Raw genomic sequence first — 23,004 nt, forward strand, 5'->3', positions numbered from 1 at the left:
GTATGGCTGCTCCCAGCTCCCACACTGTCAAAACGAGAAGAACTGGCCCCAAAATCTCTTGCTGCATGATTGGATCAGACGCCCGTACATCTGTTAACGCTGTAGGAGCTGTAAAATGGAATAAGTTGGGCTATAACTCAAGTACCTCGATTACCACCACGATGTGGGAGCAGCTGAGCGGCTGCTGCTCCGCCAGCAATGACACAAACATCCATTGTGCCAAGTCAGATGTAAATTTAGACAAGGCAGCATTTCCTGGGCCAGGGCTCAGAAGGGAGGAGAGCCCCCACCTTGACAGGATGTGCTGGAGCCCCGGCCCGGTGAGTTTTGGGGTGCACAGCCCTGGCAGTGAGGAGCAAACAGCTTCACTGGAGCTGCAGGAGCAGAGAGGGCCCCAGGTCCTGCAGCAGGGCAAGTGCTGTGGTCTCACAAGCTCCTGAAATCCTCATTTAGCCTGGGAATGGGCAAGGAAAACCCTCCCCATCCTGGAGCAGCCCAGGGCAGGAGCCATCAGCGCTGTGCCTGACAGGAGCAGGTTGAGCCTGTCTGTGGAGAAAGGGGCTGTCTGGACCCTCAGCCCAAAGTGCCCACTCCAGTGACCCGTCCCAGCCTTGGCAGGGCAGGCACAGAGAGGCAGAGTGACACAGCAGGGCTCAAACCACCCCAGGGAAACTGCAGAGGGTCAGAATTGAAGAACTTGACCTCAGAAGCAGCCACAAAAGCAGATTGCGAGCACCAGTTCAGTGTCACTTACCCAGGTGGTGACGGTGTCAAGTGCCACCACTCCAGCTGCAGGAGCTGCTGCACCTCTTGGTAAAGGTGAGCAAACACAAAAGTGAGCTGCAGAGACATCAGACCTCGCTCTGCTCAGGGATGTGGAGACTGGAGCACAGCACAGCCTCCTCTTCATCCTAAGCTGGAATCTAGCACGGGGCACAGGTGAAGAACAGAGGGATCAGAGGGAATACCAGCCTGGGTGTGAGACAGCCTGCAGGAGCAGGAGAGGGGCAGCAGGAGCTGCTGTTTGTTCCTGAACATCCCTCACCTGCAGCAGGATGGGACACCCAGCTCTGCTCTGTGCCAGCACTGAGTGAGCACCAGGCTCCAGGGAACTCTCCCAGCTCCTCACCTCTGCAGTGCCCAGTTTTATGGTCCCAAGGCCTTGGACAGCCACGGCCATCCCTCACCTCAGTGGCCCCGAGCGGTGCCGTGCCCAGATCCCAGCTGATCTGCCAGGGAAGCAGAGGCTGTGCAGGCCTGGCTGCTGCCAGCTCTGCCTTGGCAGCAGCTGCTCTGGGCTTGCTTTTTGCTGTTCCTGACAGTGCCAGATGCCTCCGTGTCAAAACAATGGCACTTGCACACTGACTGGGAGCCTCTCCCTCGCTCCCACCGTGCTCCCGCTCCCGCAGAGCCAGACAACGCTGGGAATGGCCAGGGGGGGCAGGAGGGATCCAGGCAGGGATGGAGGGGCAGTGAAGGGCTCCACACCCGGACTAGGAGTGAAGCTGGAGCAGCAGGCACAGCTCTGACTCCTCCAAGGAGCTTCCAGCATCAGGCCCAAGCAGAAACACACAATATTATAATATTGTTATTAATATCAAACTCCACGTCAGCTCCTCAGGGCTGCCCCCACTCCTGCACTGGGGGATCCCGCTTGGATTTCCAGCCCATTTCCCTCTCCACCAGTGGTTCCAGTCACCATTCCCAGAAGTGCACTGAGCATTGCAGATCCCAGAACCTGCCCCCGCATCTGAGGAGAACCAACACCCTCAGGAAGGACCAAAGCCACTCTGCAGGACCAGGCAGAGATTCCAACATGAGCAAATCCTGCTTCAAACAATGCTGCCAGGCCCCTTTGGGTTCAGCAGGCCTCATATCCCCCCCCCATCTGGAGCACCCCACAGATCCCAGTTCTCAGGGGCACCAGGAACCAACCTGGCAACAGGAATTCCCATGGGAGCAGCAGGTTTCATGACCAGCCTGGCAGACTCACAGAATCTCAGACTGGTTTAGCTTGGAAGGAACCTCAAAGGTCATCCCCTTCTACCCACTGCCACAGGCAGGGACATCTTCCACTATCCCAGGTTGCTCCAAGTCTTGCCCAGCCTGGCCTTGGACACTTCCAGGGACCCAGGGGCAGCCACAGCTCCTCTGGGCACCCCGAGCCAGGGTCTCCTCACCCTTGGAATAAAGGCAGGTCTCTCTGAGAGGTGCCAGGGCCCCAGTGCCCTGCTTTGCTCTGCCAAGAGCATCCCACCAGCACATTCCTTGCCATAGGAAAGGACCAGGAGACACCCAACCACCTGAACTCATCCCAGCTTTATTTTCTCTGCAGGTCAGATCCACAGGGATGGAACCAAAGTCTCCACACCAGAGTCTTGGATAGAACAGATCCTCGTGAATCTCCCGTAGCAAAGCCATCCCTGGGCAGGATCCATGGAGCAGGCAGGAACTGACACAGCCTCCCTGGGACACAGGAATCAGCCCCTCCACAGGAACCCTTGCCTGCATCCACTGGGAATTTCCCAGACATTTATCACATTTTCCACACTAGCTCCAGCACAGGAGCAGTGTCTGTAGTGCAACATCTCCAGGTTTGGAGGGACCAAGCTAAGTCTGCAGTAAGATTTTTTTTCTAGGAATTGTACTCCTGAGGAACAAAGGGAAAAGGGGAGCAAGGATTTTATCTCAGTGTTCAACAACTCATTTCACTAAATGCTCATTGTGCTCTAGTCAGACACACTGCGCTTCCTAGAAGGATGAAGATGATTTTGGGTGATATTTAAACTCTGAGAGGTTCAAGACAGTGCCTAAACCTTCCAACTATGCAGTCACCAACTGGTTAATGCCAAAACATTCTATGTATAAAAAGAAAATAAATAAATTTACTATCATCTATAATTTCTCTGACTCACAGCACAGTGTCCTGAACCCTCTGGATGCAGACATTCCTGTCCGCACCAACACTTCCCATCACTCCTGTTTAATCTCACTGATTTGACAGAGAAAAAAGATCCTGACATTGCTTTCCAGATGCATTTCCAGGCATTGGTTCTAAAAAAAGGATTATTTCTCTGAAATCCATCTGAAGCATGACAGGAGGAGGATGAAGCCAAGGCCATCTCACTGCTCAGTGCTGAGACTTTTCAGACTCCTTGGACATGTGAAATATTGTGGTTAAGGGGACTCCTCCAGAGCCCAGGGTGTGGACACCTGTGCTCTGCTGAGCTCACCTGGGCACAAGAGTCCCATGGGATGGACCAGGCAAGGCAGCAGGAGAGGTGGGATATGGCCAGGGAGAGGAATGAGGATCCCCAGTGCCACAGGGAACGAAAGAGAGAAAGAAAACCCTGGGCAGAGCTTGTTTTACCAGTGGGATGAAGGGGAGGAGGTGACTGGCTTTTAATTTTAACCCTGTCCCCAAGAGGGCAATGCCATGGCTCTCCTCTGTGCCAGAATCCCAGCAGGGCCAGGACAGCCCAGAAGCAGCCCAAGCTCTCCTCTCTCCAGCCTGGCCCAGGGCAGGACTCGCAGCAGCTCAAGGAACCAAAGATGGGAAGCTGCAGAGACACTTTATGAGTGTCTCAGAACTGGAAGGATGGATCCACACCTTCCCAAGTCACCCCCTGCAAAAGCTGCCTGCTCCAGGCAAACACCAGCTCACAGAAATAAGGCCAGAAAGAGACAAAGCGACTGAAATAAAGAGTTTGGCAAAAAAGCAAATGTGGCTCTTACACAGAGACCCTGCCCTGGGTCCAAACAACTCCCTAAGAAAGTGCCTGCAAGCAAAGGGAAACTTCCACCCCAGAGGGATTTTACCAATGGGGGTTTCCAGAGGATTTGATACATTCCTCTGGTTCCAGAGAGGAACCTGCCCCACCTGAGCACTGTGCTGGGGAGCCTGAGTACGTGCCAGCTCCTGTCCTCTGGAAACCAAAGAAAATGAAACCTTTCCTGCTCCTGAGAAATTGAGACATGACCCTTTCTGTCCCAAGGCCGGGGTCTGGCAGGAGCCTGGCAGAGACACAGCTGGCTGAGCCCACTCCTGCTGCTCCAGCCCTTAACCTCCGGCATTCCAAAGCCTTCCCAAGAGAGCCACAGAGTCCATCTGCTCCTGTTTAAGTCGCTGCTTCCCTGTGATTCCTTCTCCAAGACACACCCGGGACCCTGCAGGGGCAGGGACACCTGGAATCCCCCGTCCTGAGTGAGCAGTGCCCGTCCAGGCACTTCCAACGCCGACATCTCCTCGAGGGCTCTGCCATCCCTCTGCCTTTGTGCAGCTTCCCAGACTCACTTCCAGCCAGCCCAGCTCCTGGGAAAGGAAAAAGCAGCACTCCCATGGCAGCAGCTGCCCAGGCTGCTGGGGGTGGTCTCACTGTCACTAATCTGAGTGGCACTTGGAACGTTTCTTCCGCGCTCCCCCGGGGTTTGCTTTTAAGGATGATTTCCGTGGGTGTCAAGCGAAGGGCTTTGGGTCAGGCCCATCCCCTCCTCCAGCCTGGAGCCGTGCCTAAGAAAATCCAGCCCTGAGCCCAGCAGCTCTTCCCTGGATCCCTGTGAACCTCCACTACCAGCTGCCTCTCCAGGCCTCCAGCGAGCAGTCGGCTCCCGCGGAGCTGCTCCGGGCTCCACGTTGGGAAGGGCTCCCCTTCCAGCAGCAGCTCCAAGCCCCATCCCGAGTCCAGGCCGTGCCTAGGACAGCTCGAAGCCGGTGTTCATGCTGATGGCGTAGCGCAGCTTCTCCCGCAGGATGCTCTTCTTGCTGTAGTTGGGGAGCTTGAGGAGGTTGAAACACGTGGAGGAGGTCGGCAGGCGCCCGCCCGGCTCCTTCTTGCGGATGGTGAAGAAGCCACGCAAAACACTGCCCAGGGTGTCCCCCGTGTCCTGCAAGGGCACAGAGCTGTCACCTCCCCTCTGCACTCCTGGCACAGAGGTGTCAACGACACAAAACCTGGCACTGGGAACAGGGAGAGCCAAAGCCCAAAGCTCAGTTTCCCACCCCTGTCCAAGGAGCTCCGCTTGTAACTCAATGCCTGACGTGGGCAGGGTGTGCCAGGAGACAGGTGGGACACAGGGAGATCCCAAGGAGAAAACACAACCCTGGAGGAACCCAGGAAATCCAGGCAGGAAGAGTCTGGAGCTGCTGTGTGTGTGTGTGCAGCCATGTGCATGGGGTAGGGCTGTTTTCAGGTACAGAATCCCAGAAGGGTTTGGGTTGGAAGGGACCTTAAAGCTCATCCCATTCCATCCTCTTGGCACGGGCAGGAAACACCTTCCACTATCCCAGGTTGCTCCAAGTCCCATCCAGTCTGGCTTGAGACCCTTCCAGGGATGGGGCAGCCACAGCTTCTCTGGGCACCATGTACCAGGGCCTCAGCAGCCTCACAGGGAAGAATTTCTCCCTGGTATCTAATCCTAAGATCTCATCTTCCCACATTAAGGGTTTCCAGGTCAGATGGAGAGGAAGAAGCTGGGCAGGGAATTTCCAAGCACTGAGAGTAGGATGCCTACCTGGTCATCAGACACTTCCACACAGCGGATGGAGAAAGGAGGCTTGAGGTAGGCAAAGCCCAGAAGTGGAGGCCTGGAGCAGCTGGTGACAAACTGGAAAGGGCCACATGGTGATGATAGGAGCAGCAAAGGCAGAACAGCCACACAGTGACAGCCCCAGCACTGCTAGGACTGGCACTGAGCACCCCTCAGTGTGTGTCTGACAGCCTTTGGGAAGTGCCACCTCTGCAGGGCCATCCATGGTGACACCAGAGCATCCACAGAGCTCTGCTGGGCACTTCCAGGTGTCAGGAACTCTGGTGCCCCTTCAGAGAGCACCCAGGTAACTGGAGAACAGCCACCCCCAATCCCAGCTGGGCAGAGATGGCTCCTCACTCACCTTGAGGAACATGGCTCTCTCCTCAGGGCTGAAGTCGTTGGCCAGGATGTCCCAGAGCCAGATGATGACACGGTGACTACCATGGAAGCCCCCGTAGTACACTGTGTGTTTCCTGGGGAGGGAAAGTCTCTGACAGGCCTGGCACTGCAGCAGGATGGGCACAAGTGCTGGAAGGATCACTTGGATGGGATGGTTTGGGTTGGAAGGGACCTTAAAGCTCATCTCTGTCCCAAGGACAGGGACAAATTCAAGTAGATCAGGGTGCCCCAAGCCCTGTCCAACACCTGCCACGGTGTCAGGGTTCACTTCTGACACTGAGCCCCCAGCAATTCCTTGGGCACTTGATCAGAGGAAAAAGAAAAGCAGGGAGGAATTCTGCTCCCAGGAACCAATGGAAGACAGGACCCATCCCAAATCAGCCTTAAGGAACACATCCCAAAGCTCTGCTCCTCACGTTCCAAGTAGGAGCAATAAAAGTTGCCAACAAATCATTGTCCTGTCACCTCCCAGGAGCTCTGCAGAGGCAGAGCTCAGCTCCCAGGCCGGATGAGGGACCCCAGCAGTCACTTACTTCAGGTCCTCGAGGTCGATCTCGGCGTTGTCTCCGGAGATGAGGCGCTGCAGCTCCGGTGCGGAGAACATCCGGATCCACTCGGGCTTGATGATGGACCTGAAGCCGCTGATGAGAGCAGCAGTCTGACTCTTGATCTGGGTGTGCATCCGGAAATGCGCCATCAGGTGGATGTAGCTGATCCTGTGGGACAGCCAGGGGGACATGGAGCTGCCAGGGGTACTCACCACCCACCCCTGAGTTGTCCCTGATGTGTTTTCCTAGTCCCAAAAGGACTGGGACAGCCTGGACAGGGTTATACTTCCCCCTCTAGGCCCTGCTTTTTATTTAAGTAGATGAAAATGTTTTTCTGCCCAGATTTTGTCCCTTTCCCCCCTCTGGGACTCTCTCAGAGCTCCTGCCCAGCTCAGGGACTAATTTGCTTCGATAACCCCTTGATCAACCTTGGCTGGACACAGTTCCAAATCCTTTTAACAGCTCAGCTCTCCAGGCAGACTGCTCCAGGTCTGACCAACAGCACACTGGGCTCTGCTGCCCCATGCCTGGAGAAACACCACACCAAAACCAGGAAGCAGATTCCCACCTTCCTGCAGGATGTGGGAAAGGTGAACTGTTTATTAGAGGGAGGCTCGTCCTCTTCTAATCTCCAGGCAAAACACCTCAACTTGCTGATTCTTGTTCAGCAGCTCCCACAAAGACCCCCACCACAATTCCACTGCCTGGGTATTTGGCAAGGTCACCCCAGAGCTGCTTCCAGGTTGCTGCCATTCTCAACACTTCTGCTCCCTCCCAACTCCCAGTTTCCCTGCAAAAGCTTCAAATTTCTGCTTTAAATTACTAGAGCAGCGTCCTGGACTTTCAGCTTTTTTCTCTGAGCTGACTTATGACAAGCCAGAGGAAGATCCTTTCAAATGCAAACTCCCTGGTCAGAGCTGGAGAAGGGGAAAGCCTGGAAACATCAGACTGCAGAGCACAGATCCAGGTGGGATCCAGCTTCCATTTGTCAGGAAAAAGATAACAACCCCCAGATCACCAGTTCAAACACACATTTGCTTAATAGATATTTCATTCTGCTTTTATGAGCACTGAAGGGGATAGGGAAAGGAGAAAAAAAAAGAAAAAGGAACAAAAGGTGGGGTTGGTTTGCAGGCTCCGGAGTTGACATTTCTGATAACGATCTAAAAGCCGGTTATCTGTGAAAACAGCCCCGGGGCTCGGTGTCTCCTCTGATTTCCTGGCTCTAAAGAACGACTGTCGAGTACATTTGAATTCAGCACTGTCTGCTCAGAACACGGTGCTTTATACAACTGCCACATGTTATCATTCTGAGGAGATCTGTCTGCTCCAAGGTGTCTTTGAGCATCTGTGCCCTCTGTGTTCACGACTGTGTGCCTGAATTGCTTTGAATCCATCTGTCTGTATCCATCACCATCATTAAATCCTGCAGAATCTCCCTGACTGGGTGCCTTTGACCTCAGAAGTGCTGTTTCAAGAAGTAAATTGTCAATTTTTATTTTGCAAATCAAATTTAATACAATTTCTGCCAATGAACTGTAACCAGCAAATTCTATTAAGATATTTATGTGCTCCTTCTCCTCCAATCTATCTCAATTCATTCCAGATGCAAGCCCAAGGAACCAGAATAAAGTATTGTGCAGTGGTGACCTTAAAAATCTAATTGCTATACTTACTTATTTTCATTGGTAACGGGAATGGTCTTCCCTCCAGGAACAAGTTCATGGCAAACCAGCTGAGGGAAGAAATGATTGGATTGCTAATTACTGCCTGGAACCACAATGGAAGGAAATGCCATGCTAAGCTGTTACCTCTCCATAAAACATTTATTTTTACAATAAAACAGCAGGATTTAAAATTTAAGTAATAATCCTGCTTTCTGCCTTGAACCAGCTTCACTTAACTATTAACAGAGTAATTGAACAGTAGGAACTCCAGCTCTCCCACCAGTGGAGCCAGCCCTTCTCCAAGGAAGCCTCCTCTGCAGTCTGATCCATCACTGCTGAACCACACACAAATCAATTCCAAGAGCCCCGGGGGACTGTCACAATCCCAGAATCCAGAGGCTGAGCAAGCTCAGAGAGCTCAGTCTGCACAACCCAAAGCTGGCTGAGCCACAGGTCTCATGCAGGAGCTGCTGGAGCTCTGTCCCTCCAGCTGGGCACTCCAGGCAGGAAGGCCAGGAGGGATCTACCAGTGCCTGGTGATCTCTTCCAGCTCAGGGTCAGTGCAGGACTCTCCAGGTGCTGCCTGCAGAGTCATCTTTGCCCAAGCTGAGGCAGCACATCCTCGTTCCCACTTTACAGAGGCCTCTGTGCCTCAGCTCCAGGTGAATTCCAAGGTCAGATTGAAGCCCAGACAGGGAATGAGCTCAGCTGTGACATGGCTGTGACATGGCTGTGGTTACAGGGACACAGAGTTCATTCAGGGTGACCCCACCTGGCTCCTTCAGCACGACCAAAGCACTGGGGAAACAGGAGTGCCTGGGTTATTTTTAACCTCAGTGAACCACAGCCTTCGTTGCTGGGCTCCACATCCTGCTCCTACCTTCATTTTTCACATGGAAGAACCCTCCAAGCTGAAACATCAGCAATTCTGAGGCAGCAGCAGGTGTCCTCCATGGCTCCCCATGGAATTTACAGCACAACACTGCCAGTAAAAGGCATTTTTATCTTATCTCTTCAGATTTTCCACCTCTGCAAACAAAACTTCACAGGGCTCAAGTGCAACCAAGTACCTCCAAGCTTTCCTAAGGGACTGCCAAACAGCTTTTCCTTCTCTAGGCCAAGACACTTGGAGTTTCCCTGACAGCAACAACTATGTGGGAAGAAAAGGAATTTCTCCCTATTCTTCTTTTAAGAGGGAACACCAGTTATGCAGGGGAAGCATTAAATACTTTTTCAAGCCTGGCAGCAGAAAAATTAAGGGTCAGAGAGGAACCTTTTCTTGTGGAAAAAGCTGTTCTCTGCCCACAGGTAAATATTAAATCCCATGGCTGAGTTCAGAGAGGCTGAGCCAACCTTCCATGGCAACATGAAGAGGACAAAGCAGAGGTAAGGTCCAACAAATCACTGAATAAAAACCTACCTGACCCATCACATCTTCATCATAGGACAGTGTCAAGCCCAGGTCACTGATATCACCATCATAACGCTGGAGAACAACAGGGAGAAGAGGAAAAAAAAAAGAGAAAAAAATGTCAGGGTTCAGCAGCAGAACCACCAGTTACTCCCAGTTTCTAACAACAGGCAGCAATCAGGGAGGTGAATGACAAGAAAATTATTGCTCCAACCTTAATTGAAGTGAGATTTTTATAGAACTCTGAGTCCAGGGAGGGCAGTTCATCCACGGAGCTGTAGAAGACACTGTGGTGGTGCCCAAGGAGCTGACTCAAAAAGAAGGAAGCAAATGGTACATCTACAACAATTCCCTGTGGACAAGAAGAACGCACAGGTAAGATCCTGCCACACACCTGTGGTTGTGGCATCTTTGGTTACCTGCAAGGCAGATCTTGTGATGTGGAACAAGTGCAGACTTTGCAAGGCACCAAAATCAGCTACAAACCCCAAATCTTCTTAAAATCCATTAGCAAGGGAGGTGCAAAAAGGCACCTAGGCAATTTCATGTGTTCTTTAAAAGAACTGCCTTACATAGTTTGAACTGAAAGAGGGGAAATTTAGTGAAATACATGGAAAAATCCTTCCCTGTGAGGGAGATGAGGCCCTGGCAGAGGCTGCCCAGAGAAGCTGTGGCTGCCCCTGGATCTCTGGGAAGTGTCCAAGGCCAGGTTGGACAGAGCTTGGAGCAACGTGGGATAGTGGAAGGTGTCCCTGCCCATGGGAAGGGGATTGGACTAGAAAGTTCCATTTTAACCCAAATCATTCTATCAGATCATTCTGTCATTTCACCCTCCTTTTTGCCTCATGTCCCTCTGAAGTATCCACAAATGGATGTTTGTAAGGTGTAACACCAAAAAAACAGGCTGGTGTCCCAGCACCATGAGGAACAATCAAGGCATGACCCAGATTTTACCTCTAAGACTATTTTTAATTCATGCCTGAAGAAATTCCAGCCTGTTCCACTATGAGGATCTTTAGTCAAGCCATTTTTCCAAACTCCTCTCTTCAATAACACCCCCCCAAGCAGGAGAGATGCCCTCAAAAGCACCATCACTGACAAGATCCCAAGCTGGAGTTCTGGCTCACCTCATACACAGCCTTCCCAAGCATTTTCCCCACAAACTCGAAGAGCTGCAGGTAGTTCTCATGGATGTAGGATGTTGGGGATGGATACAGCCTCTCATCACCACTGGTGGTCTGCACAAAGAGGTAAGAGCCCAGTGAGCCAGAATGGCTCTGCCTGCACCAGGTCACCTCAGGTGGCACCTATGTCCTACCTTGAACAGGTTCAGTGCAGGGTCAAACACCTTTTTAATGATCTCTTCCAGGAACTCTTTGAAGACTCCATCTTGATCAATACCAGCCTCATCGACCCCCAGGTCATTCACAAACTTCACCCTGATCACTCCCTTCATGGCGTTCTGGGAAAGCTGCCGGAGCTGCTCGTATCCATCCTGCACAGAGCAGAAAATCCAGAGGACAATCCCAGACAGAGACACGTGAAACACCCACCCAGAGATGCAGCAGAGACAGGACACGGGCCCACCACAGAAACCTGCATTTGTCATTGAGTCTTAAGCTCAAAACCCCAGCATTTTCCAAGTCAAAATTCCAGGTTTGCAGCAGCCTGAGCTGAATGAGGGCCCAGAATTCTCCTGTAATATCAGTTCTGGGAGTGGGTCTCTCAGCAGCCACAGAGAAGGTAAAACACCCCCTCCAGGCCCATTTTTGTCAGGCCAGGTGGCTGCCCTGGGGGCTGGCTGGTGCCCCTCACCTCGAGCATGCGGGAGCGGCGGATGGTGATGTGGGTGACGTGAGGGGACGCCGAGCTCGTCTCCACCAGCCCCAGCTTCTCCTTCTCCTTCGTGACCATGTTCCGGAAAAGCAGCACCCTCTGCAAAAGAGAAAACAAATGAAAGTCTCCATCCATGGGGATCCTGCAGTGCAGCAGGGATTTGGGAGGTTCCTGACACACAGAACTGCTGCTGGTTGTTCTCATCCCAGCTATTCCCAGTGGTGCCACTGTCATCCCCTGACTCCGTGCAGGTGCACAACACACAGATCAGTTCTGTCTCAACACAGAGATCAAGACATTTGAAGGAAATGCACAAGGAAGGGGTAAGGACACAGATCAGTCCTCTCTCAGTGACAGAAATTAAGACATTTGGAGGAAATCTATTGGGGAAGGTGAGGATGAAGAAGACTTTTATTCAGCTGACATTCTGGAAGAAGCTCCATGTCACAAAACGCTCCAGACACGTGTCCCTCCCACCTCAATGGCCACCCACGACACTGATTCCCAACCTCCACCATCTGCCCCCCATCCCACTCACGTTCTTGTGGGGAATGACATGTGGGATGTACTGCAGGAGCAGCTGGGCTCGTTTCTTGTCCTTGTCCAGCTCCTGGAAGAGCACACTGGGTTTGAGGTCCCTTGACAAAAAAAGGCAGAGATTCAGAGATCCCTGAGAAACACCCAGGTGTAGGAGAGAGGGAACTGGTACTGATTCCAGAAATGACTGAAGTGCTCAGAGTACACACTAAGAAGGTAAAAAGGACCAGGGACACCCCAGCTCTTGGGTGCTGAGTTAGTTCCCAAAACACCACCTAAACCTCCCACCACAGAGAAACGAGGGGCATCCTTAACTGAAAACACAGGCAGCAGTTCCCACCTCAATCCCACAGGCAGAATGTCAATAAGGAATCCCAAACCAAGCTCCACAGAGGATGTGGAGCAGTGAGACAAGCCTGGAGCTGCCCAGGATCCCTGCCCTGGGCCACTCACTTGCGCAGCCAGTGATCCTCGGGAGCGAAGCGCCGGCGACAATCCCGCTCATACAGCACCATCAGCCAGCCATGGACAGAATGAAACAGCTCCAGGGTCTCCCCTCGGGCATTCTCTGCACAAAAGGAAAAAGGCAGCACAGTCCAGGCACCCCTGGCACCAGCAAGAGCCACACCTTGATAATCCTCCCCACAGGAACAGCACTGGGGTGTTTTCCTGACCCACACGGCCTCTGGAGGGAAGGATTTTGCACCTCTGGGAAGAGAGATGGTCTCTTCTTTAAACAGAGCTAATCAAAGCCATCTCATCTCACACCAGAACTGGACTATCTCAGCTAATTACGAGGGAGTTGAGCTGTACCCAAATTATACCAGCAGAGAGATCCATAGCAGATTCTACAGAGACTCAAGCAAGCTGCTCTGCCTGGTCACAGCACTGCCCTGCTCTTGTCCAACACATGGCCCAGCCTTGCTAAACCTCATCTCTGCCAAAAATCAACATGCCCATCATGTCTGTTACACAAATCCTTACTGGAAATAGGGAAGTGCTCTGGATTTGGCACAAAGCATGATTGTGGCATCTGGACATCAAAAGGCTGGGACATGTTCCCACATTGAAGTGCTTTTTGTGCCAAGGAATGATTAACAGAAGCTTCAAATTCCAAAATTAATGCCATTTGTGTTCTAACAGGAACATCAACTCAAGCTACTAAAAGCACTCACCTACAATTCCATCCCAGATCATCTTAAACACAAAGGAATTCAGGAAAGAGGAGATGGTCACCAGCTCTTCCAGTTTGAATGAAATCTGCTCTTCGTAAACCTCGATGTCATCCAGAATCCTGTCAGAGCAAACAAATGCAAATGCACAAGTGTAAATTTAATTCCCTGTTGAAATTTTCATAAAGGCACATTATCCTTTAGCAGCAGCTCTTATTTCTATGACAACTGACACCCATGAGGATCTAAAGTCATAAACAACCAAACCTTATTTATGGATTTTGATTGATAGCAGATCCTAACAGAAGATGCTATGAGAGGCTGAGATAAAAGCCAAGTCAGTGTTTCAGGCTTAAAAGGACCTTTTCCATTCCCAAGAAAATTTTTGCCTCATTCAAGAGGAGAGATTTGTGTCTAGTGACCAACAAGGGCAATTTTCCACCCCCTTTCCCATTTTTTGTGTTGTTTCTTTCCCCCTCCCTGCCCGTTTTTGTTACCAGCTGGAAGCAGCTGAGGGGGAAAAGACCTTTTGAAGCCCTTTATTCCTCAGGACTCAATCCCAAAAGCTTGCTGCTTTTACCCTGCCTACTCATCTTCATGAAAAGACATAAAACCTCAGATGTTTCTCTTGAACCTGAAGTGACACAACAATCCATGTCACAAATCCAGGGATCCCCATGCATGTGCTACCTACGTGATGAGGTGACGGGAGCAGTCACAGAAGAGCATCAACATGGCCAGCAGCCTCTTGGATTCCTCTGTGTCGTTGTTCAAACACTCCAGAAAGAGTTTTAACCCCCCCTGTGGTCCCAGCTCACAAATGAAAGCCCATAATTTGGGCAGCAGATCATCCAGGTAAGTGAGACCTATGGAAATATAAAGTGCACCCAGTAAAGCTCATTCTGCTGCTTGTGAAAGCTCAGAGAGGTGAGACTTGAAGCTGAAAGAGCCTTTTGCAAAGCAGAAGAGGAATATGAGCATCCCATTTGCCTCCCAGGCCTGTCTGCATTAACAGGAGATGGACAATCACTAGGAAAACACACACAAAAAAGCTTTTAATGAGGCATTGTTTGCACATTTGAACCTTTTCCCCCTAAATCATCTGCAACTTCAGAAAATAATGAATTCCTGTGATTCCACGTCCACCTTAGGGATGAGAACACGACAAGGCTGCACCCATGGTCACCACAAAGCACCAAAGCCCTGAATTCACTCCCTGCTCTACCCACCAGACCAAAACAGTGCTGATCTCCTCCTCCACCCCTTCCCCAAGACAGGCAATTTGTTCTCAAGATGTATGAAAGCCTTCAATGTTCCCACCAAAGATTAATATTGCCAGGCTCCTCAAAAACCCTGACTCAGGCAGAAGGTTGAGAGGGAGTAAGCAAGGTTTCATGAGAGGAAAACTTGCTTTAATTTGTATTCTTGAGACTTTGTGCTTGATCAAGTGGTGCTGAATGTTATTGATCCCACAGATGATTGAGGATGGAACAAGCCTTCCCCAGCCAGTCAATAACCTGTTGGCAGTGATAAAACTCCCAACGAATCAACAGAAATAAGAAAATCTCCTTTTTCTCTCTCCACTGGAAAGGATTTGAGCAGCAGGGAGGTGGCCTGACCTGTGAGGATCTGCAGGCGGATCTGGGTGAGGGTGGTCAGGGTGGTTTGGTACAGGACACAGATGCTGCAAACCTTCTGCACCTCAGCAGAGTCCACGCGCTTCCCTCCCACCGGCTTCAGGATGTTCCGGACCGAGGCCGACTTCTGGAAAGCTCTCTTGAACAGATCTGGGGGCAGAAACACAGGAGGAGGGCCAGAGGGCAGGATTAGATGGGATTTTGGGAAGGAATCCTTGCCTGTGAGGGTGGGGAAGCCCTGGCACAGGTTTCCCAGAGAAGCTGTGGCTGCCCCTGGATCCCTCTAAGTGTCCAAGGCCAGGTTGGACAGAGCTCAGAGTAACCTGAGATAGTGCAAGCTGACCCTGCCTCTGTCCTCAAACCTCTACTAATTCAAACTGTTCCACACATAGTTCCATCCATGCTCTACAGGACAAGGTGAAAACAGAATGAGCTGTAAGTGCCCTTCCAACCCAAACCACTTGTGATCCACGGTCCTGGCTGCAGCAAATAACAACCACAGGATCCAGTGTTACAGGCAACATCTAGAAAATATCCGATTTACAGTTATCTTATCCCAAAGCCTTTTCTGCAGGACCACTACAGCTCACAGGTGCAGAATCCAGAATCCAGCTTCAACCTTGCTTTCCACATGGGAAGCTGAGCTTCCATCTTCCCTTGGAAATCTTAAGTTTTGCCAAAAGCACTTCAGCTACTTGAGAAAATGATGAAAGAAACTGCTAAAATAAGCAAATATTTTCCCAGCACCAAAGAAACAGAGTTGCCCCAGGTCACAGAAGCATTCCAAGGAGGAATCACAAATAAGAGGGATCACATTCCCACCTAAGCAGCAGCAGCTGCTGCAAGTAATTATTCAAAGCTTTTGGCGTAAGTGGAAAAGTCAAAGCCTTGCGAGTTTGGGAGAGAGATCCACACATACAGAGACAAAAAACCCCAAACCCCTCCAAAACTGACTTTTCATAGGAAGGCTGTTCTGAGGGGAGATTGGCTGTGCTGGCAGCTGAGCTATCTCCTGATTTTCCAGCAGCTTCTTGCTGAGCACATCACTGAAGAGGATCCGGATCATGTGGACTCCCCAGAGGTGCTGCAGCTGCTTGGTCAGCAGGGGCATGGACTCGTTCAGCCTGGAAGACAGAGCAGGGGGACAGGTTAGAAGGCAGCTTGGAATAAAACATCAGTCAGTGATACTGATCCATTTAGCTCCTAACCCAAACTGGAATACGCACCCACCCACAGAACAGTCTGTGCAGGAATGCTGCAGTTTATTGTGAACCTGCAATAGCTGAGAAATTCTTCTCACTGTTCATCTCAAAACATAAAAACACTTTGCAACATATACAAAAATTCAAAATAAATGGAGAGGCTTCATCATCTCTCCCTGTGAGGTCCTTCCCACTCACCCATAATCCACAGTCTGTGAGAACCAGCCCAGCACGGGGTGCCAGTGGGTGAGGTTGGATTTCTTCTGGGACACGTACTTCTGGCAGTAGGAGAGCATGTGGATGAGCACCCCCACAAAATGAGCTGTCTCCTCCTCCAGCACCTGGTCATTCAGGGAGCCCAGGAACACCAGATTGCCTGGAGGAAGGACCAGTACAGCAAGGCTTAAAGAGGAACAGATGCTGTGGGACAGGGGTTACAGGTGAAGTGAATCCTTTCCCAATCCCAGGAGAGGATTTGTGTCAGTAATGATCTCAGAAGCCACCTTGCAGGAAGCCATTTCCAGCACACATCAACCCCTGAGATGACACATCCCTTCGGCCACCTTCCCACCAACACCTTCTACAAACTACTAGAAACTACAATCCATGGTTTTCCCAGAGTCCAAACTGGTACTCTTGTGGCTTTTGCAGAAATGTGAATTTAAATATGCAGCAGCATTTAGGGCCATTTAGGGGAAGGGGATCCAATTCTGCCACACTCCAAGACTTGCTCAGAGTCCAAGTGAAAAGCTGACAGAGACGATGCCTGACATGGATACAAGAGCAAATCACTGGCCCTTCTTCCCTTTGGAAGGTCTTTAAACCTTGTTTGTAACATCCCAAAATACACCTCAGTTACTATTTAGAGAAAGTTATCAAAATAACAATTAAAAATGATGAGCTGGAGGCAGCTCTGCCATGCAAAGAGAAGATTTGAATCAAGACTCTTTTTCAGGCCCAATAAAAGTGTTGGAGGTGCTCACCCAGCAAGCAGAGAGTGTGACTGCCCTCCAGGCACACACAGACATCCCGGCACTGCGATTCCCGGCTCAGGAACAGGATGAACTTCCGGAAGAGATCGTGGGATTCAATCACTGCCAGGCGCTGCAAGACAGCATGGAAGTGTCACTGAGGCTGGGAAGCAGCACATTCCCACACCTGATCTGCCAGCAGCACTTGGCACTGGCTTTTCTTCCCAAATAAAGCAGCAAGTCGGGGCTTTTGCCCCACAGAGTGTTTGACACAGAGATGGGCTGGGAAATAAAACCCCTGGCAGGTGAATAGGTGATGTTGGAGTTGGAGCCAGACCTTTGTAATGATCTGTCTGCAAGAACACAGGAATTGCTCATCTGGCACAAAACCTGCCTGTCTGCACCAAGCAGATTGAATTGGATTAGTGGGCAGCCCACTGGTCACCCCCACAGAGCCTCTGCCACCCAACAGGGTGATTTAGGCTTTGGCTCTGTCTGTGGTTATGGAAAAGGAAGAGCAAGGATGTGAAAAATTCAAGCTGTGGCTCATATGTGCCTTTATTATTTATTTATGTAGGTATTTTAGGGCAGTTCAGCCCATCATCCCACTGGTGTTAATAGTCTCTGCATTAGAAATCCAGAGTACTTGCAAGGCTTTCACAAGAGAGAACTGAAATTGGAAAAGAGAGAAATGCCAAAGCTCTGTTCCAAGGGTTGATAAAATGGAATAGCAAGTGGCCTGGTGTGATAATCAGTCCTCTGAGATCACCCACTTACCTCAGGGGTGAGAGTAGCAAGGTGAGTCATTATAGCAGGCACAGACATGACATGGATCAGGAAGGACCTCAGCAGATTGTCTGAGAACTGTGCAGCAACCACAGGGCTATGGAGAGAGAGAGAGAGAGAGATATTCCAGAGCTCAACCCCACCTGAGAAAGCAACACAGCCTCCAACTGAGCCATCCAGAACTGGATCCTGGGAATTCCCTCAGCAAGAATCCCAGACACAGAGAATGGGTTGGGTTTGAAGGGAATTTAAAGCTCAGCCCATCCCACACCCCTGCCATGGGCAGAGGCACCTTCCACTATCCCAGGCTGCTGCAAGCCCTTTCCAACCTGGCTTTGAGGCATCCCAGGGAAAAGATCATTCACCCACACTTCTGTTCTCAGAGCAGGCTCACCCTGAAGTGAACTGCACCCTCAAGTTTAGGCTCACACTAACTCCTGACCTAAAGCCACTCCAATCTGAAAAATGATGACAGCAAAGTAAGCCATTTGCCTAAAGCAACTCCTTTCCTCAGGGTGATATTCTCAATGGCACAAAAACACTGAAGGAATGAGAAGCCTTAAAAAAAAAAACCCAAAACCACAAAAAAGGACAAGTTTGGCTGCAAATCCCCCCAGGCAGCTCCAGCTGACTCACCGCAAGGCAAGGGAGAAGATGGCAGTTAAAGAACCTTTGGACAGGGAAGGTCTGGATCTTGCCAAGCCATTAGTTAGCAAAATCTGGAATGAAAAAAGAAATCAAAATATAAAAACCTTGTAATAATCAGGAAAAAAATACTATTACTCCTGAGAGATATTAAGTTTATTTAATGCAGAGAAAAAGAACATCAGAGCAGCCTAAAATCCAGTTCTTACAAGTTACTTGGCAGAACTAGAAGGGCTTCAGGTTAATAACGGAAGAAGAAAGAAACTGCAATGAAATCAGACACTCTGCAGGACTTATTTCCCTAGAACCTGCACTCACAGGCTTTAAAAATTAACAGGCAAGGCTCAGAGTTTGGTAATGTAATTCTTACTTAAAAGATTCATTGCATCGGTTCCTTTGCCCAGCAGAGCAGCAAACAAACCCAACCAATACAATGTGGCAGCTCCAAAGTTTGGCAAAATTATGTCCCTGTCCATCTCATGATGAAGTGATTAAGCAGGATTTGGGCTCAGCAGCAGTGACAGAAGGGCAAGGGTAGATTTGGTTTCAAATGGAGACACTCTGCTTTACTTGAGAGACTTTTGAAAAAATATAATCATGCACAAATCACCACCAGCTCCTCCCTGAGACCCCAGCACAGAGCCGAAGAGCTCCTCAGGAGAGGGGCACAGGCAGGGCTGGGGCTGGTTTGGGTACAGCTGGGACTGTGGCAGCTCACACTGACCTGCAGCACGGAGTAGAAGCCCTTCTGGTTCAGGTGGCCCATGATGTTGGCACAGATGTGGTTCATGGCAGGTCTCAGGGTCTCACCTTCGGGTTAAAGCACTGACATCACTCCAACAGCACCACAGCCCCACTCTGAGGCCCCCACACAGAAGTTTGTCACTGCCCAAGCCCTCCTGGCACAAAGTCCTTGTCCTTCTACACAAACCCATCATTCTGGCAGCATTTCACACTGCATTGTTTATGTTGTAAGAGCTTCATTTCCTCCCACTACTTGTCTGCCTTTTCTACGTTTATTTCCTACAAAACTCCAGAGCTAAGGGCACATTCCCTTATCCTCTGAACACTTCTTGTGTGTGTGGGGGGGTTGGAATATTATAAAAATGCTGTAACAACTGTTGGTGTCCTAATGGAAACAGCCTAATCCCAAGGGAATCCTTGTTTTCTGCAAACACAGAATGAATCTTTGTGGCAACCAAGGTGCAGAAACAGGATCCCAGAATGGTTTGGGTTGGAAGGAATATTAAGGATCATCCCATTCCACCCCTGCCAGGGGCAGGGACACTTCCCACTATCCCAGGTTGCTCCAAACCCTCTCCAACCCAGCCTTGGACACTTCCAGGGATGGGGCAGCCACAGCTCCTCTGGAAGTTGTGCCAGAGCATTCAGTAGATTTGAACACCAAGTCCCAAACCAGTGGCTTAAAGACTGAGATGCACCAACCTTTTCCCCGCAGGATTTTCCAGGTGGAAGTGTCTGTGAAGGTGACCAGCATTGTGAGGTGCAAGTTCACCAGTCTGGAGTCCTGCAGGATGTCAGGCTGGGATAACAAACAGCAGAGTTAACAAATCCACTGAGCCACCTGCCAAATGCAGGGAGAGAAAACATAAGAACAGTCGTTACCTTGAGCTGCTTGAGGAATTCACAGCAAAACCAGAGGATGTCTTTGATCTGTTTGATCCAGAGCAGTGTGAGGTCCTTGGAGAGTGCCAGTGACACATACCACACCTGAGCAAGGGGGGATGCACGGAGGGATCAGGGTTTGTGCTTCTGCAGGGCAGAGTTTGGGGACTGAACCCAGCAGTGGGACCAAGATGTTCCTCTCCCCAAATTCCCTGGCCAAAGCACATCACCCACCCCAGAAAACAAGTGTCCTTTAACTCCCGTGGCTGCACAGAGTAAAAACATCCCAGGAATACTAAAGGACTTGTCCAGGCTTTCCCTGTGCACTCTCCACAGTGCTCAAGGGCTTCTGAGAGCTAAAAATTACATATTACTCATGTAAATCCACACACAGAGAGTTAAAAACACCAACCAACCCCTCCCCACTCCAAACCAACCCCCCCTGCTGACCTTGGGCTCGTTCTCCACATCCATGCTGTTCAGGATACAACGGCACAGCTTTTCAAACCTCTGGGAAAATCCAAAGGTGGGATTAGCTCTAACTACAGGAAGGGCTATTCTGGAAAAGCACAAGGAACAGCTCAGCAGAGGGAGGAAGATCTCTCTGTCTCAAATCAGCAAATGTTCCCAGCATATTCTCTACAGGAATCCTGATGGCTCCTTCCTTGGGAGCACACACATCATGTTGCTGTTATGCAGAATTCCCTCCTCTTTATTTGGATGCTGTCCCTACAGAAAACTGCATTTGAGCACAGATTTCCATGGGACAGAGATTAAAAAAATCCCTCACTGCTGCTGCCATTGGAACACAGCTTTCCATTTTCCAACTGGTTTCCTTCCAGTCAGCCCTCACAGCTTCCTGGGGCAAAGATGATCATTTCAGGGCTTCACCCTGAGTTCATAAGTTCAGGGCATGGTAAGAAAAGCTGCTGGGACACAAACAGCCTTCCTGTGCTAGCACAGATCTCTGGGAACTGGCCCAATGTACCTGCCTGGGGAACTGGGCTGTGCCAAAACACACCTCCTGCAGCTGGCACAGTCACCAGGAAAAACATCCACTGGATGCCCTGAACATAGAACCACTGCTGAAAAATTCAAGGCTTCTGTTTCAATCCTACAGGCAGATCCCTTCAGGAAGAGCCAAGAGAACATTGCTGAAGGCAAAATATATTGCAAGGAACTCCAAGATCACTGGGTAAGGAATTAAACATATTTTAGCTGTCCCCAAAAGTACAGCAGGATGTCAGGGCAGTATCCTCACCTCCTTGTCCTCCTTGGGATTGAACACAAACAGCAGCTTCCTGGCAATCCTGAACACAGACAGGGCACTTCTTTTACTTGAGCCACATTCATTTGTCCCAAAAAAATCCTCCACCTCTTTCCTACCACAGGGAGAAAAACGAGGAGTTAAAAAGCAATCACAGAGCAAAGAATTCCTTCCCTGAAGGGGTCCACAAGGAAGATGGAGAGAGATTTTGCACAAAGGTCTGGAATGACAAGAAAAAGGGGAATGGACTCAAAATGACATGGAATGGGGTTAGATGGGATATTGGGAAGAAATCCTTCCCTGTGAGGTTGGAAGAAGCTGTAAGAAGCTGTGGCTGCCTCATCCCTGGAAGCGTCCAAGGCCAGGTTGGAGCAGCCTGGGCTAGTGGAAAGCGTCCCTGCCCATGGCAGGGGTTTGGAATGAGATGAGCTTTAAGACCCCTTCCAAGCCAACCAATTCCATGACCCCCCGAATCCCACACACCTGATCTCCCTCTGCAGGCGGCAGCGACACAGAAACCTCCTGACCAGAGCCTGGAGCTGCACTGCAGCTCTCTCCCTTTCCTTCAGCTCCCGCCGCTCCTCCCGCGCCTGCCGGGCCTTGTCCAGGAACTGGGCCCTGGAGGACTGGCTGGCACTGAACATGGCTGGAACCTCTCAGGGAGCAAAGGATCCTCACAGCAAACACCTGGAAAACCAGAGCAGCGTGGAAAAAAACAGCCACAGAAGGGCAGTGCTCGGCTCCCTGCAGGGGAGGGGAGAATCTGACAGCAGAGGGAAAAGTGGGAATAAAAAAAAAAACAAACCCAGTGACTGTCACAGGGCTGCAGCAGGGACACAAAAACACTGGCAGAGAATCTTTCCAGCACAGCCCACAGCCTGCTGCAGGCTGGGAGATTTTAAGTGGAAAAATAAACAAATCAGTGTTTTTGACACTGTGCTCTACTCCCTGAGCTCCGCCTCCCCTCTCCAGCCTCTGTTCTTTCCTTGTCAATCAATGCAAAACCAGCACAGTAACAGATAAGAGCAACTCCCAGGCCAGGGACAGGGGGAAAAGGGCACAAGGAACACTGATTTATTGCCATTCACCAGATAAAACATCCAGAGTCAACCAGAGCTTTATAAACAGCACCAAGGAGCTCACCTGAGGGGGTCACTTCTTCAAGGGAATTGTGCGATGCTTATTTACACACGCACATGATTCCCATCCAGAGCCTTCGGGCAGCTCCTGCATGGACAAGCACATTCCCTGCGGCTGATTTGGGGATTCGGACTTTTTCTCTGCAGCTCCGAGTGCTTTAGACCCGATTTACCTCTCGCTGCACCCGCAAGGAAAACGGTGAGTGGGAGGAGAAGCAGCCCCGCGGCTCGGCGGCGGTCACCAGCACAGGCAGCTGGGGAGGAGGGACAACTCCATGTGCGACAGAAAGGACAAAGCGACCCGGGCCGCCGGGGACCGGAGCAGGTGCCATCCCCGAGCAGGACCCGAAAGCCACCCACAACCCTCGAGCTGGGCTGCAGCTCCCAGGGCCGGCCCAAGGCACGAACGGAGCAGCCGCTGAGCCCCCTCAGCCCCTCTCCCAGCCCCCGCAGCCCTCCCGCACACCCCCGGCCCCTCAGGGCCCAGGCTCGCACCGCACTGCTCACCCCGCCGGGCCCCGGCAGCCTCCCCACAGCCCCCCGGCGCTCACCCTCGTCCCGGCGGACACCGGGCCGGGCGGGCCGGGCCCAGCGGCCCCGGAACCCCCCGGTCCCTCCCGGTTCCCCCGCCC

At 51.0% G+C, this 23,004-nt stretch overlaps 1 protein-coding gene across 3 annotated transcripts; it reads right to left on the bottom strand.

Moving 5' to 3' along the window:
* Window positions 1-2,298: 2,298 nt before the first annotated feature.
* On the bottom strand, window positions 2,299-21,917 carry UBE3B (ubiquitin protein ligase E3B). 3 transcript variants are annotated; one of them, XM_066331555.1, is made up of 26 exons: window positions 21,717-21,917; window positions 21,228-21,348; window positions 20,417-20,476; window positions 19,967-20,071; window positions 19,787-19,883; window positions 19,065-19,150; window positions 18,332-18,414; window positions 17,687-17,792; window positions 16,922-17,042; window positions 16,137-16,314; window positions 15,691-15,860; window positions 14,719-14,886; window positions 13,794-13,965; window positions 13,103-13,221; window positions 12,381-12,495; window positions 11,929-12,028; window positions 11,370-11,489; window positions 10,873-11,049; window positions 10,682-10,792; window positions 9,769-9,906; window positions 9,564-9,629; window positions 8,153-8,211; window positions 6,462-6,644; window positions 5,891-6,002; window positions 5,512-5,604; window positions 2,299-4,884 (listed from the first exon to the last, which is right to left on the bottom strand). In XM_066331555.1, exons 1-26 carry the CDS (start codon window positions 21,875-21,877, stop codon window positions 4,693-4,695), a joined length of 3,213 nt encoding a protein of 1,070 aa, XP_066187652.1. In that variant the 5' UTR covers window positions 21,878-21,917; the 3' UTR covers window positions 2,299-4,692. The 3 variants fall into 3 exon arrangements, 2 of the variants coding, with proteins under 2 accessions (XP_066187652.1, XP_066187653.1); XR_010744935.1 differs by lacking the exons at window positions 2,299-4,884; window positions 8,153-8,211; XM_066331556.1 differs by lacking the exons at window positions 2,299-4,884; window positions 5,512-5,604; window positions 5,891-6,002; window positions 6,462-6,644 and adding an exon at window positions 7,521-7,944.
* Window positions 21,918-23,004: the final 1,087 nt, after the last annotated feature.

The sequence above is a fragment of the Sylvia atricapilla genome, chromosome 17 (assembly GCF_009819655.1).
Source record: "Sylvia atricapilla isolate bSylAtr1 chromosome 17, bSylAtr1.pri, whole genome shotgun sequence".
In the NCBI taxonomy this organism is placed as follows: Eukaryota; Metazoa; Chordata; class Aves; order Passeriformes; family Sylviidae; genus Sylvia; species Sylvia atricapilla.

Coding starts and splice junctions, on each gene's coding strand:
- UBE3B (XM_066331555.1), bottom strand. CDS start 21,877: ATGTTCAGTGCCAGCCAGTCCTCCAGGGCCCAGTTCCTGGACAAGGCC. Junction 13,966..14,718: donor CCGCCTGCAGATCCTCACAG/GTCAGGCCACCT, acceptor ATATTTCCATAG/GTCTCACTTACCTGGATGAT. Junction 9,907..10,681: donor TTGGGAAGGCTGTGTATGAG/GTGAGCCAGAAC, acceptor TCTTGTCCACAG/GGAATTGTTGTAGATGTACC.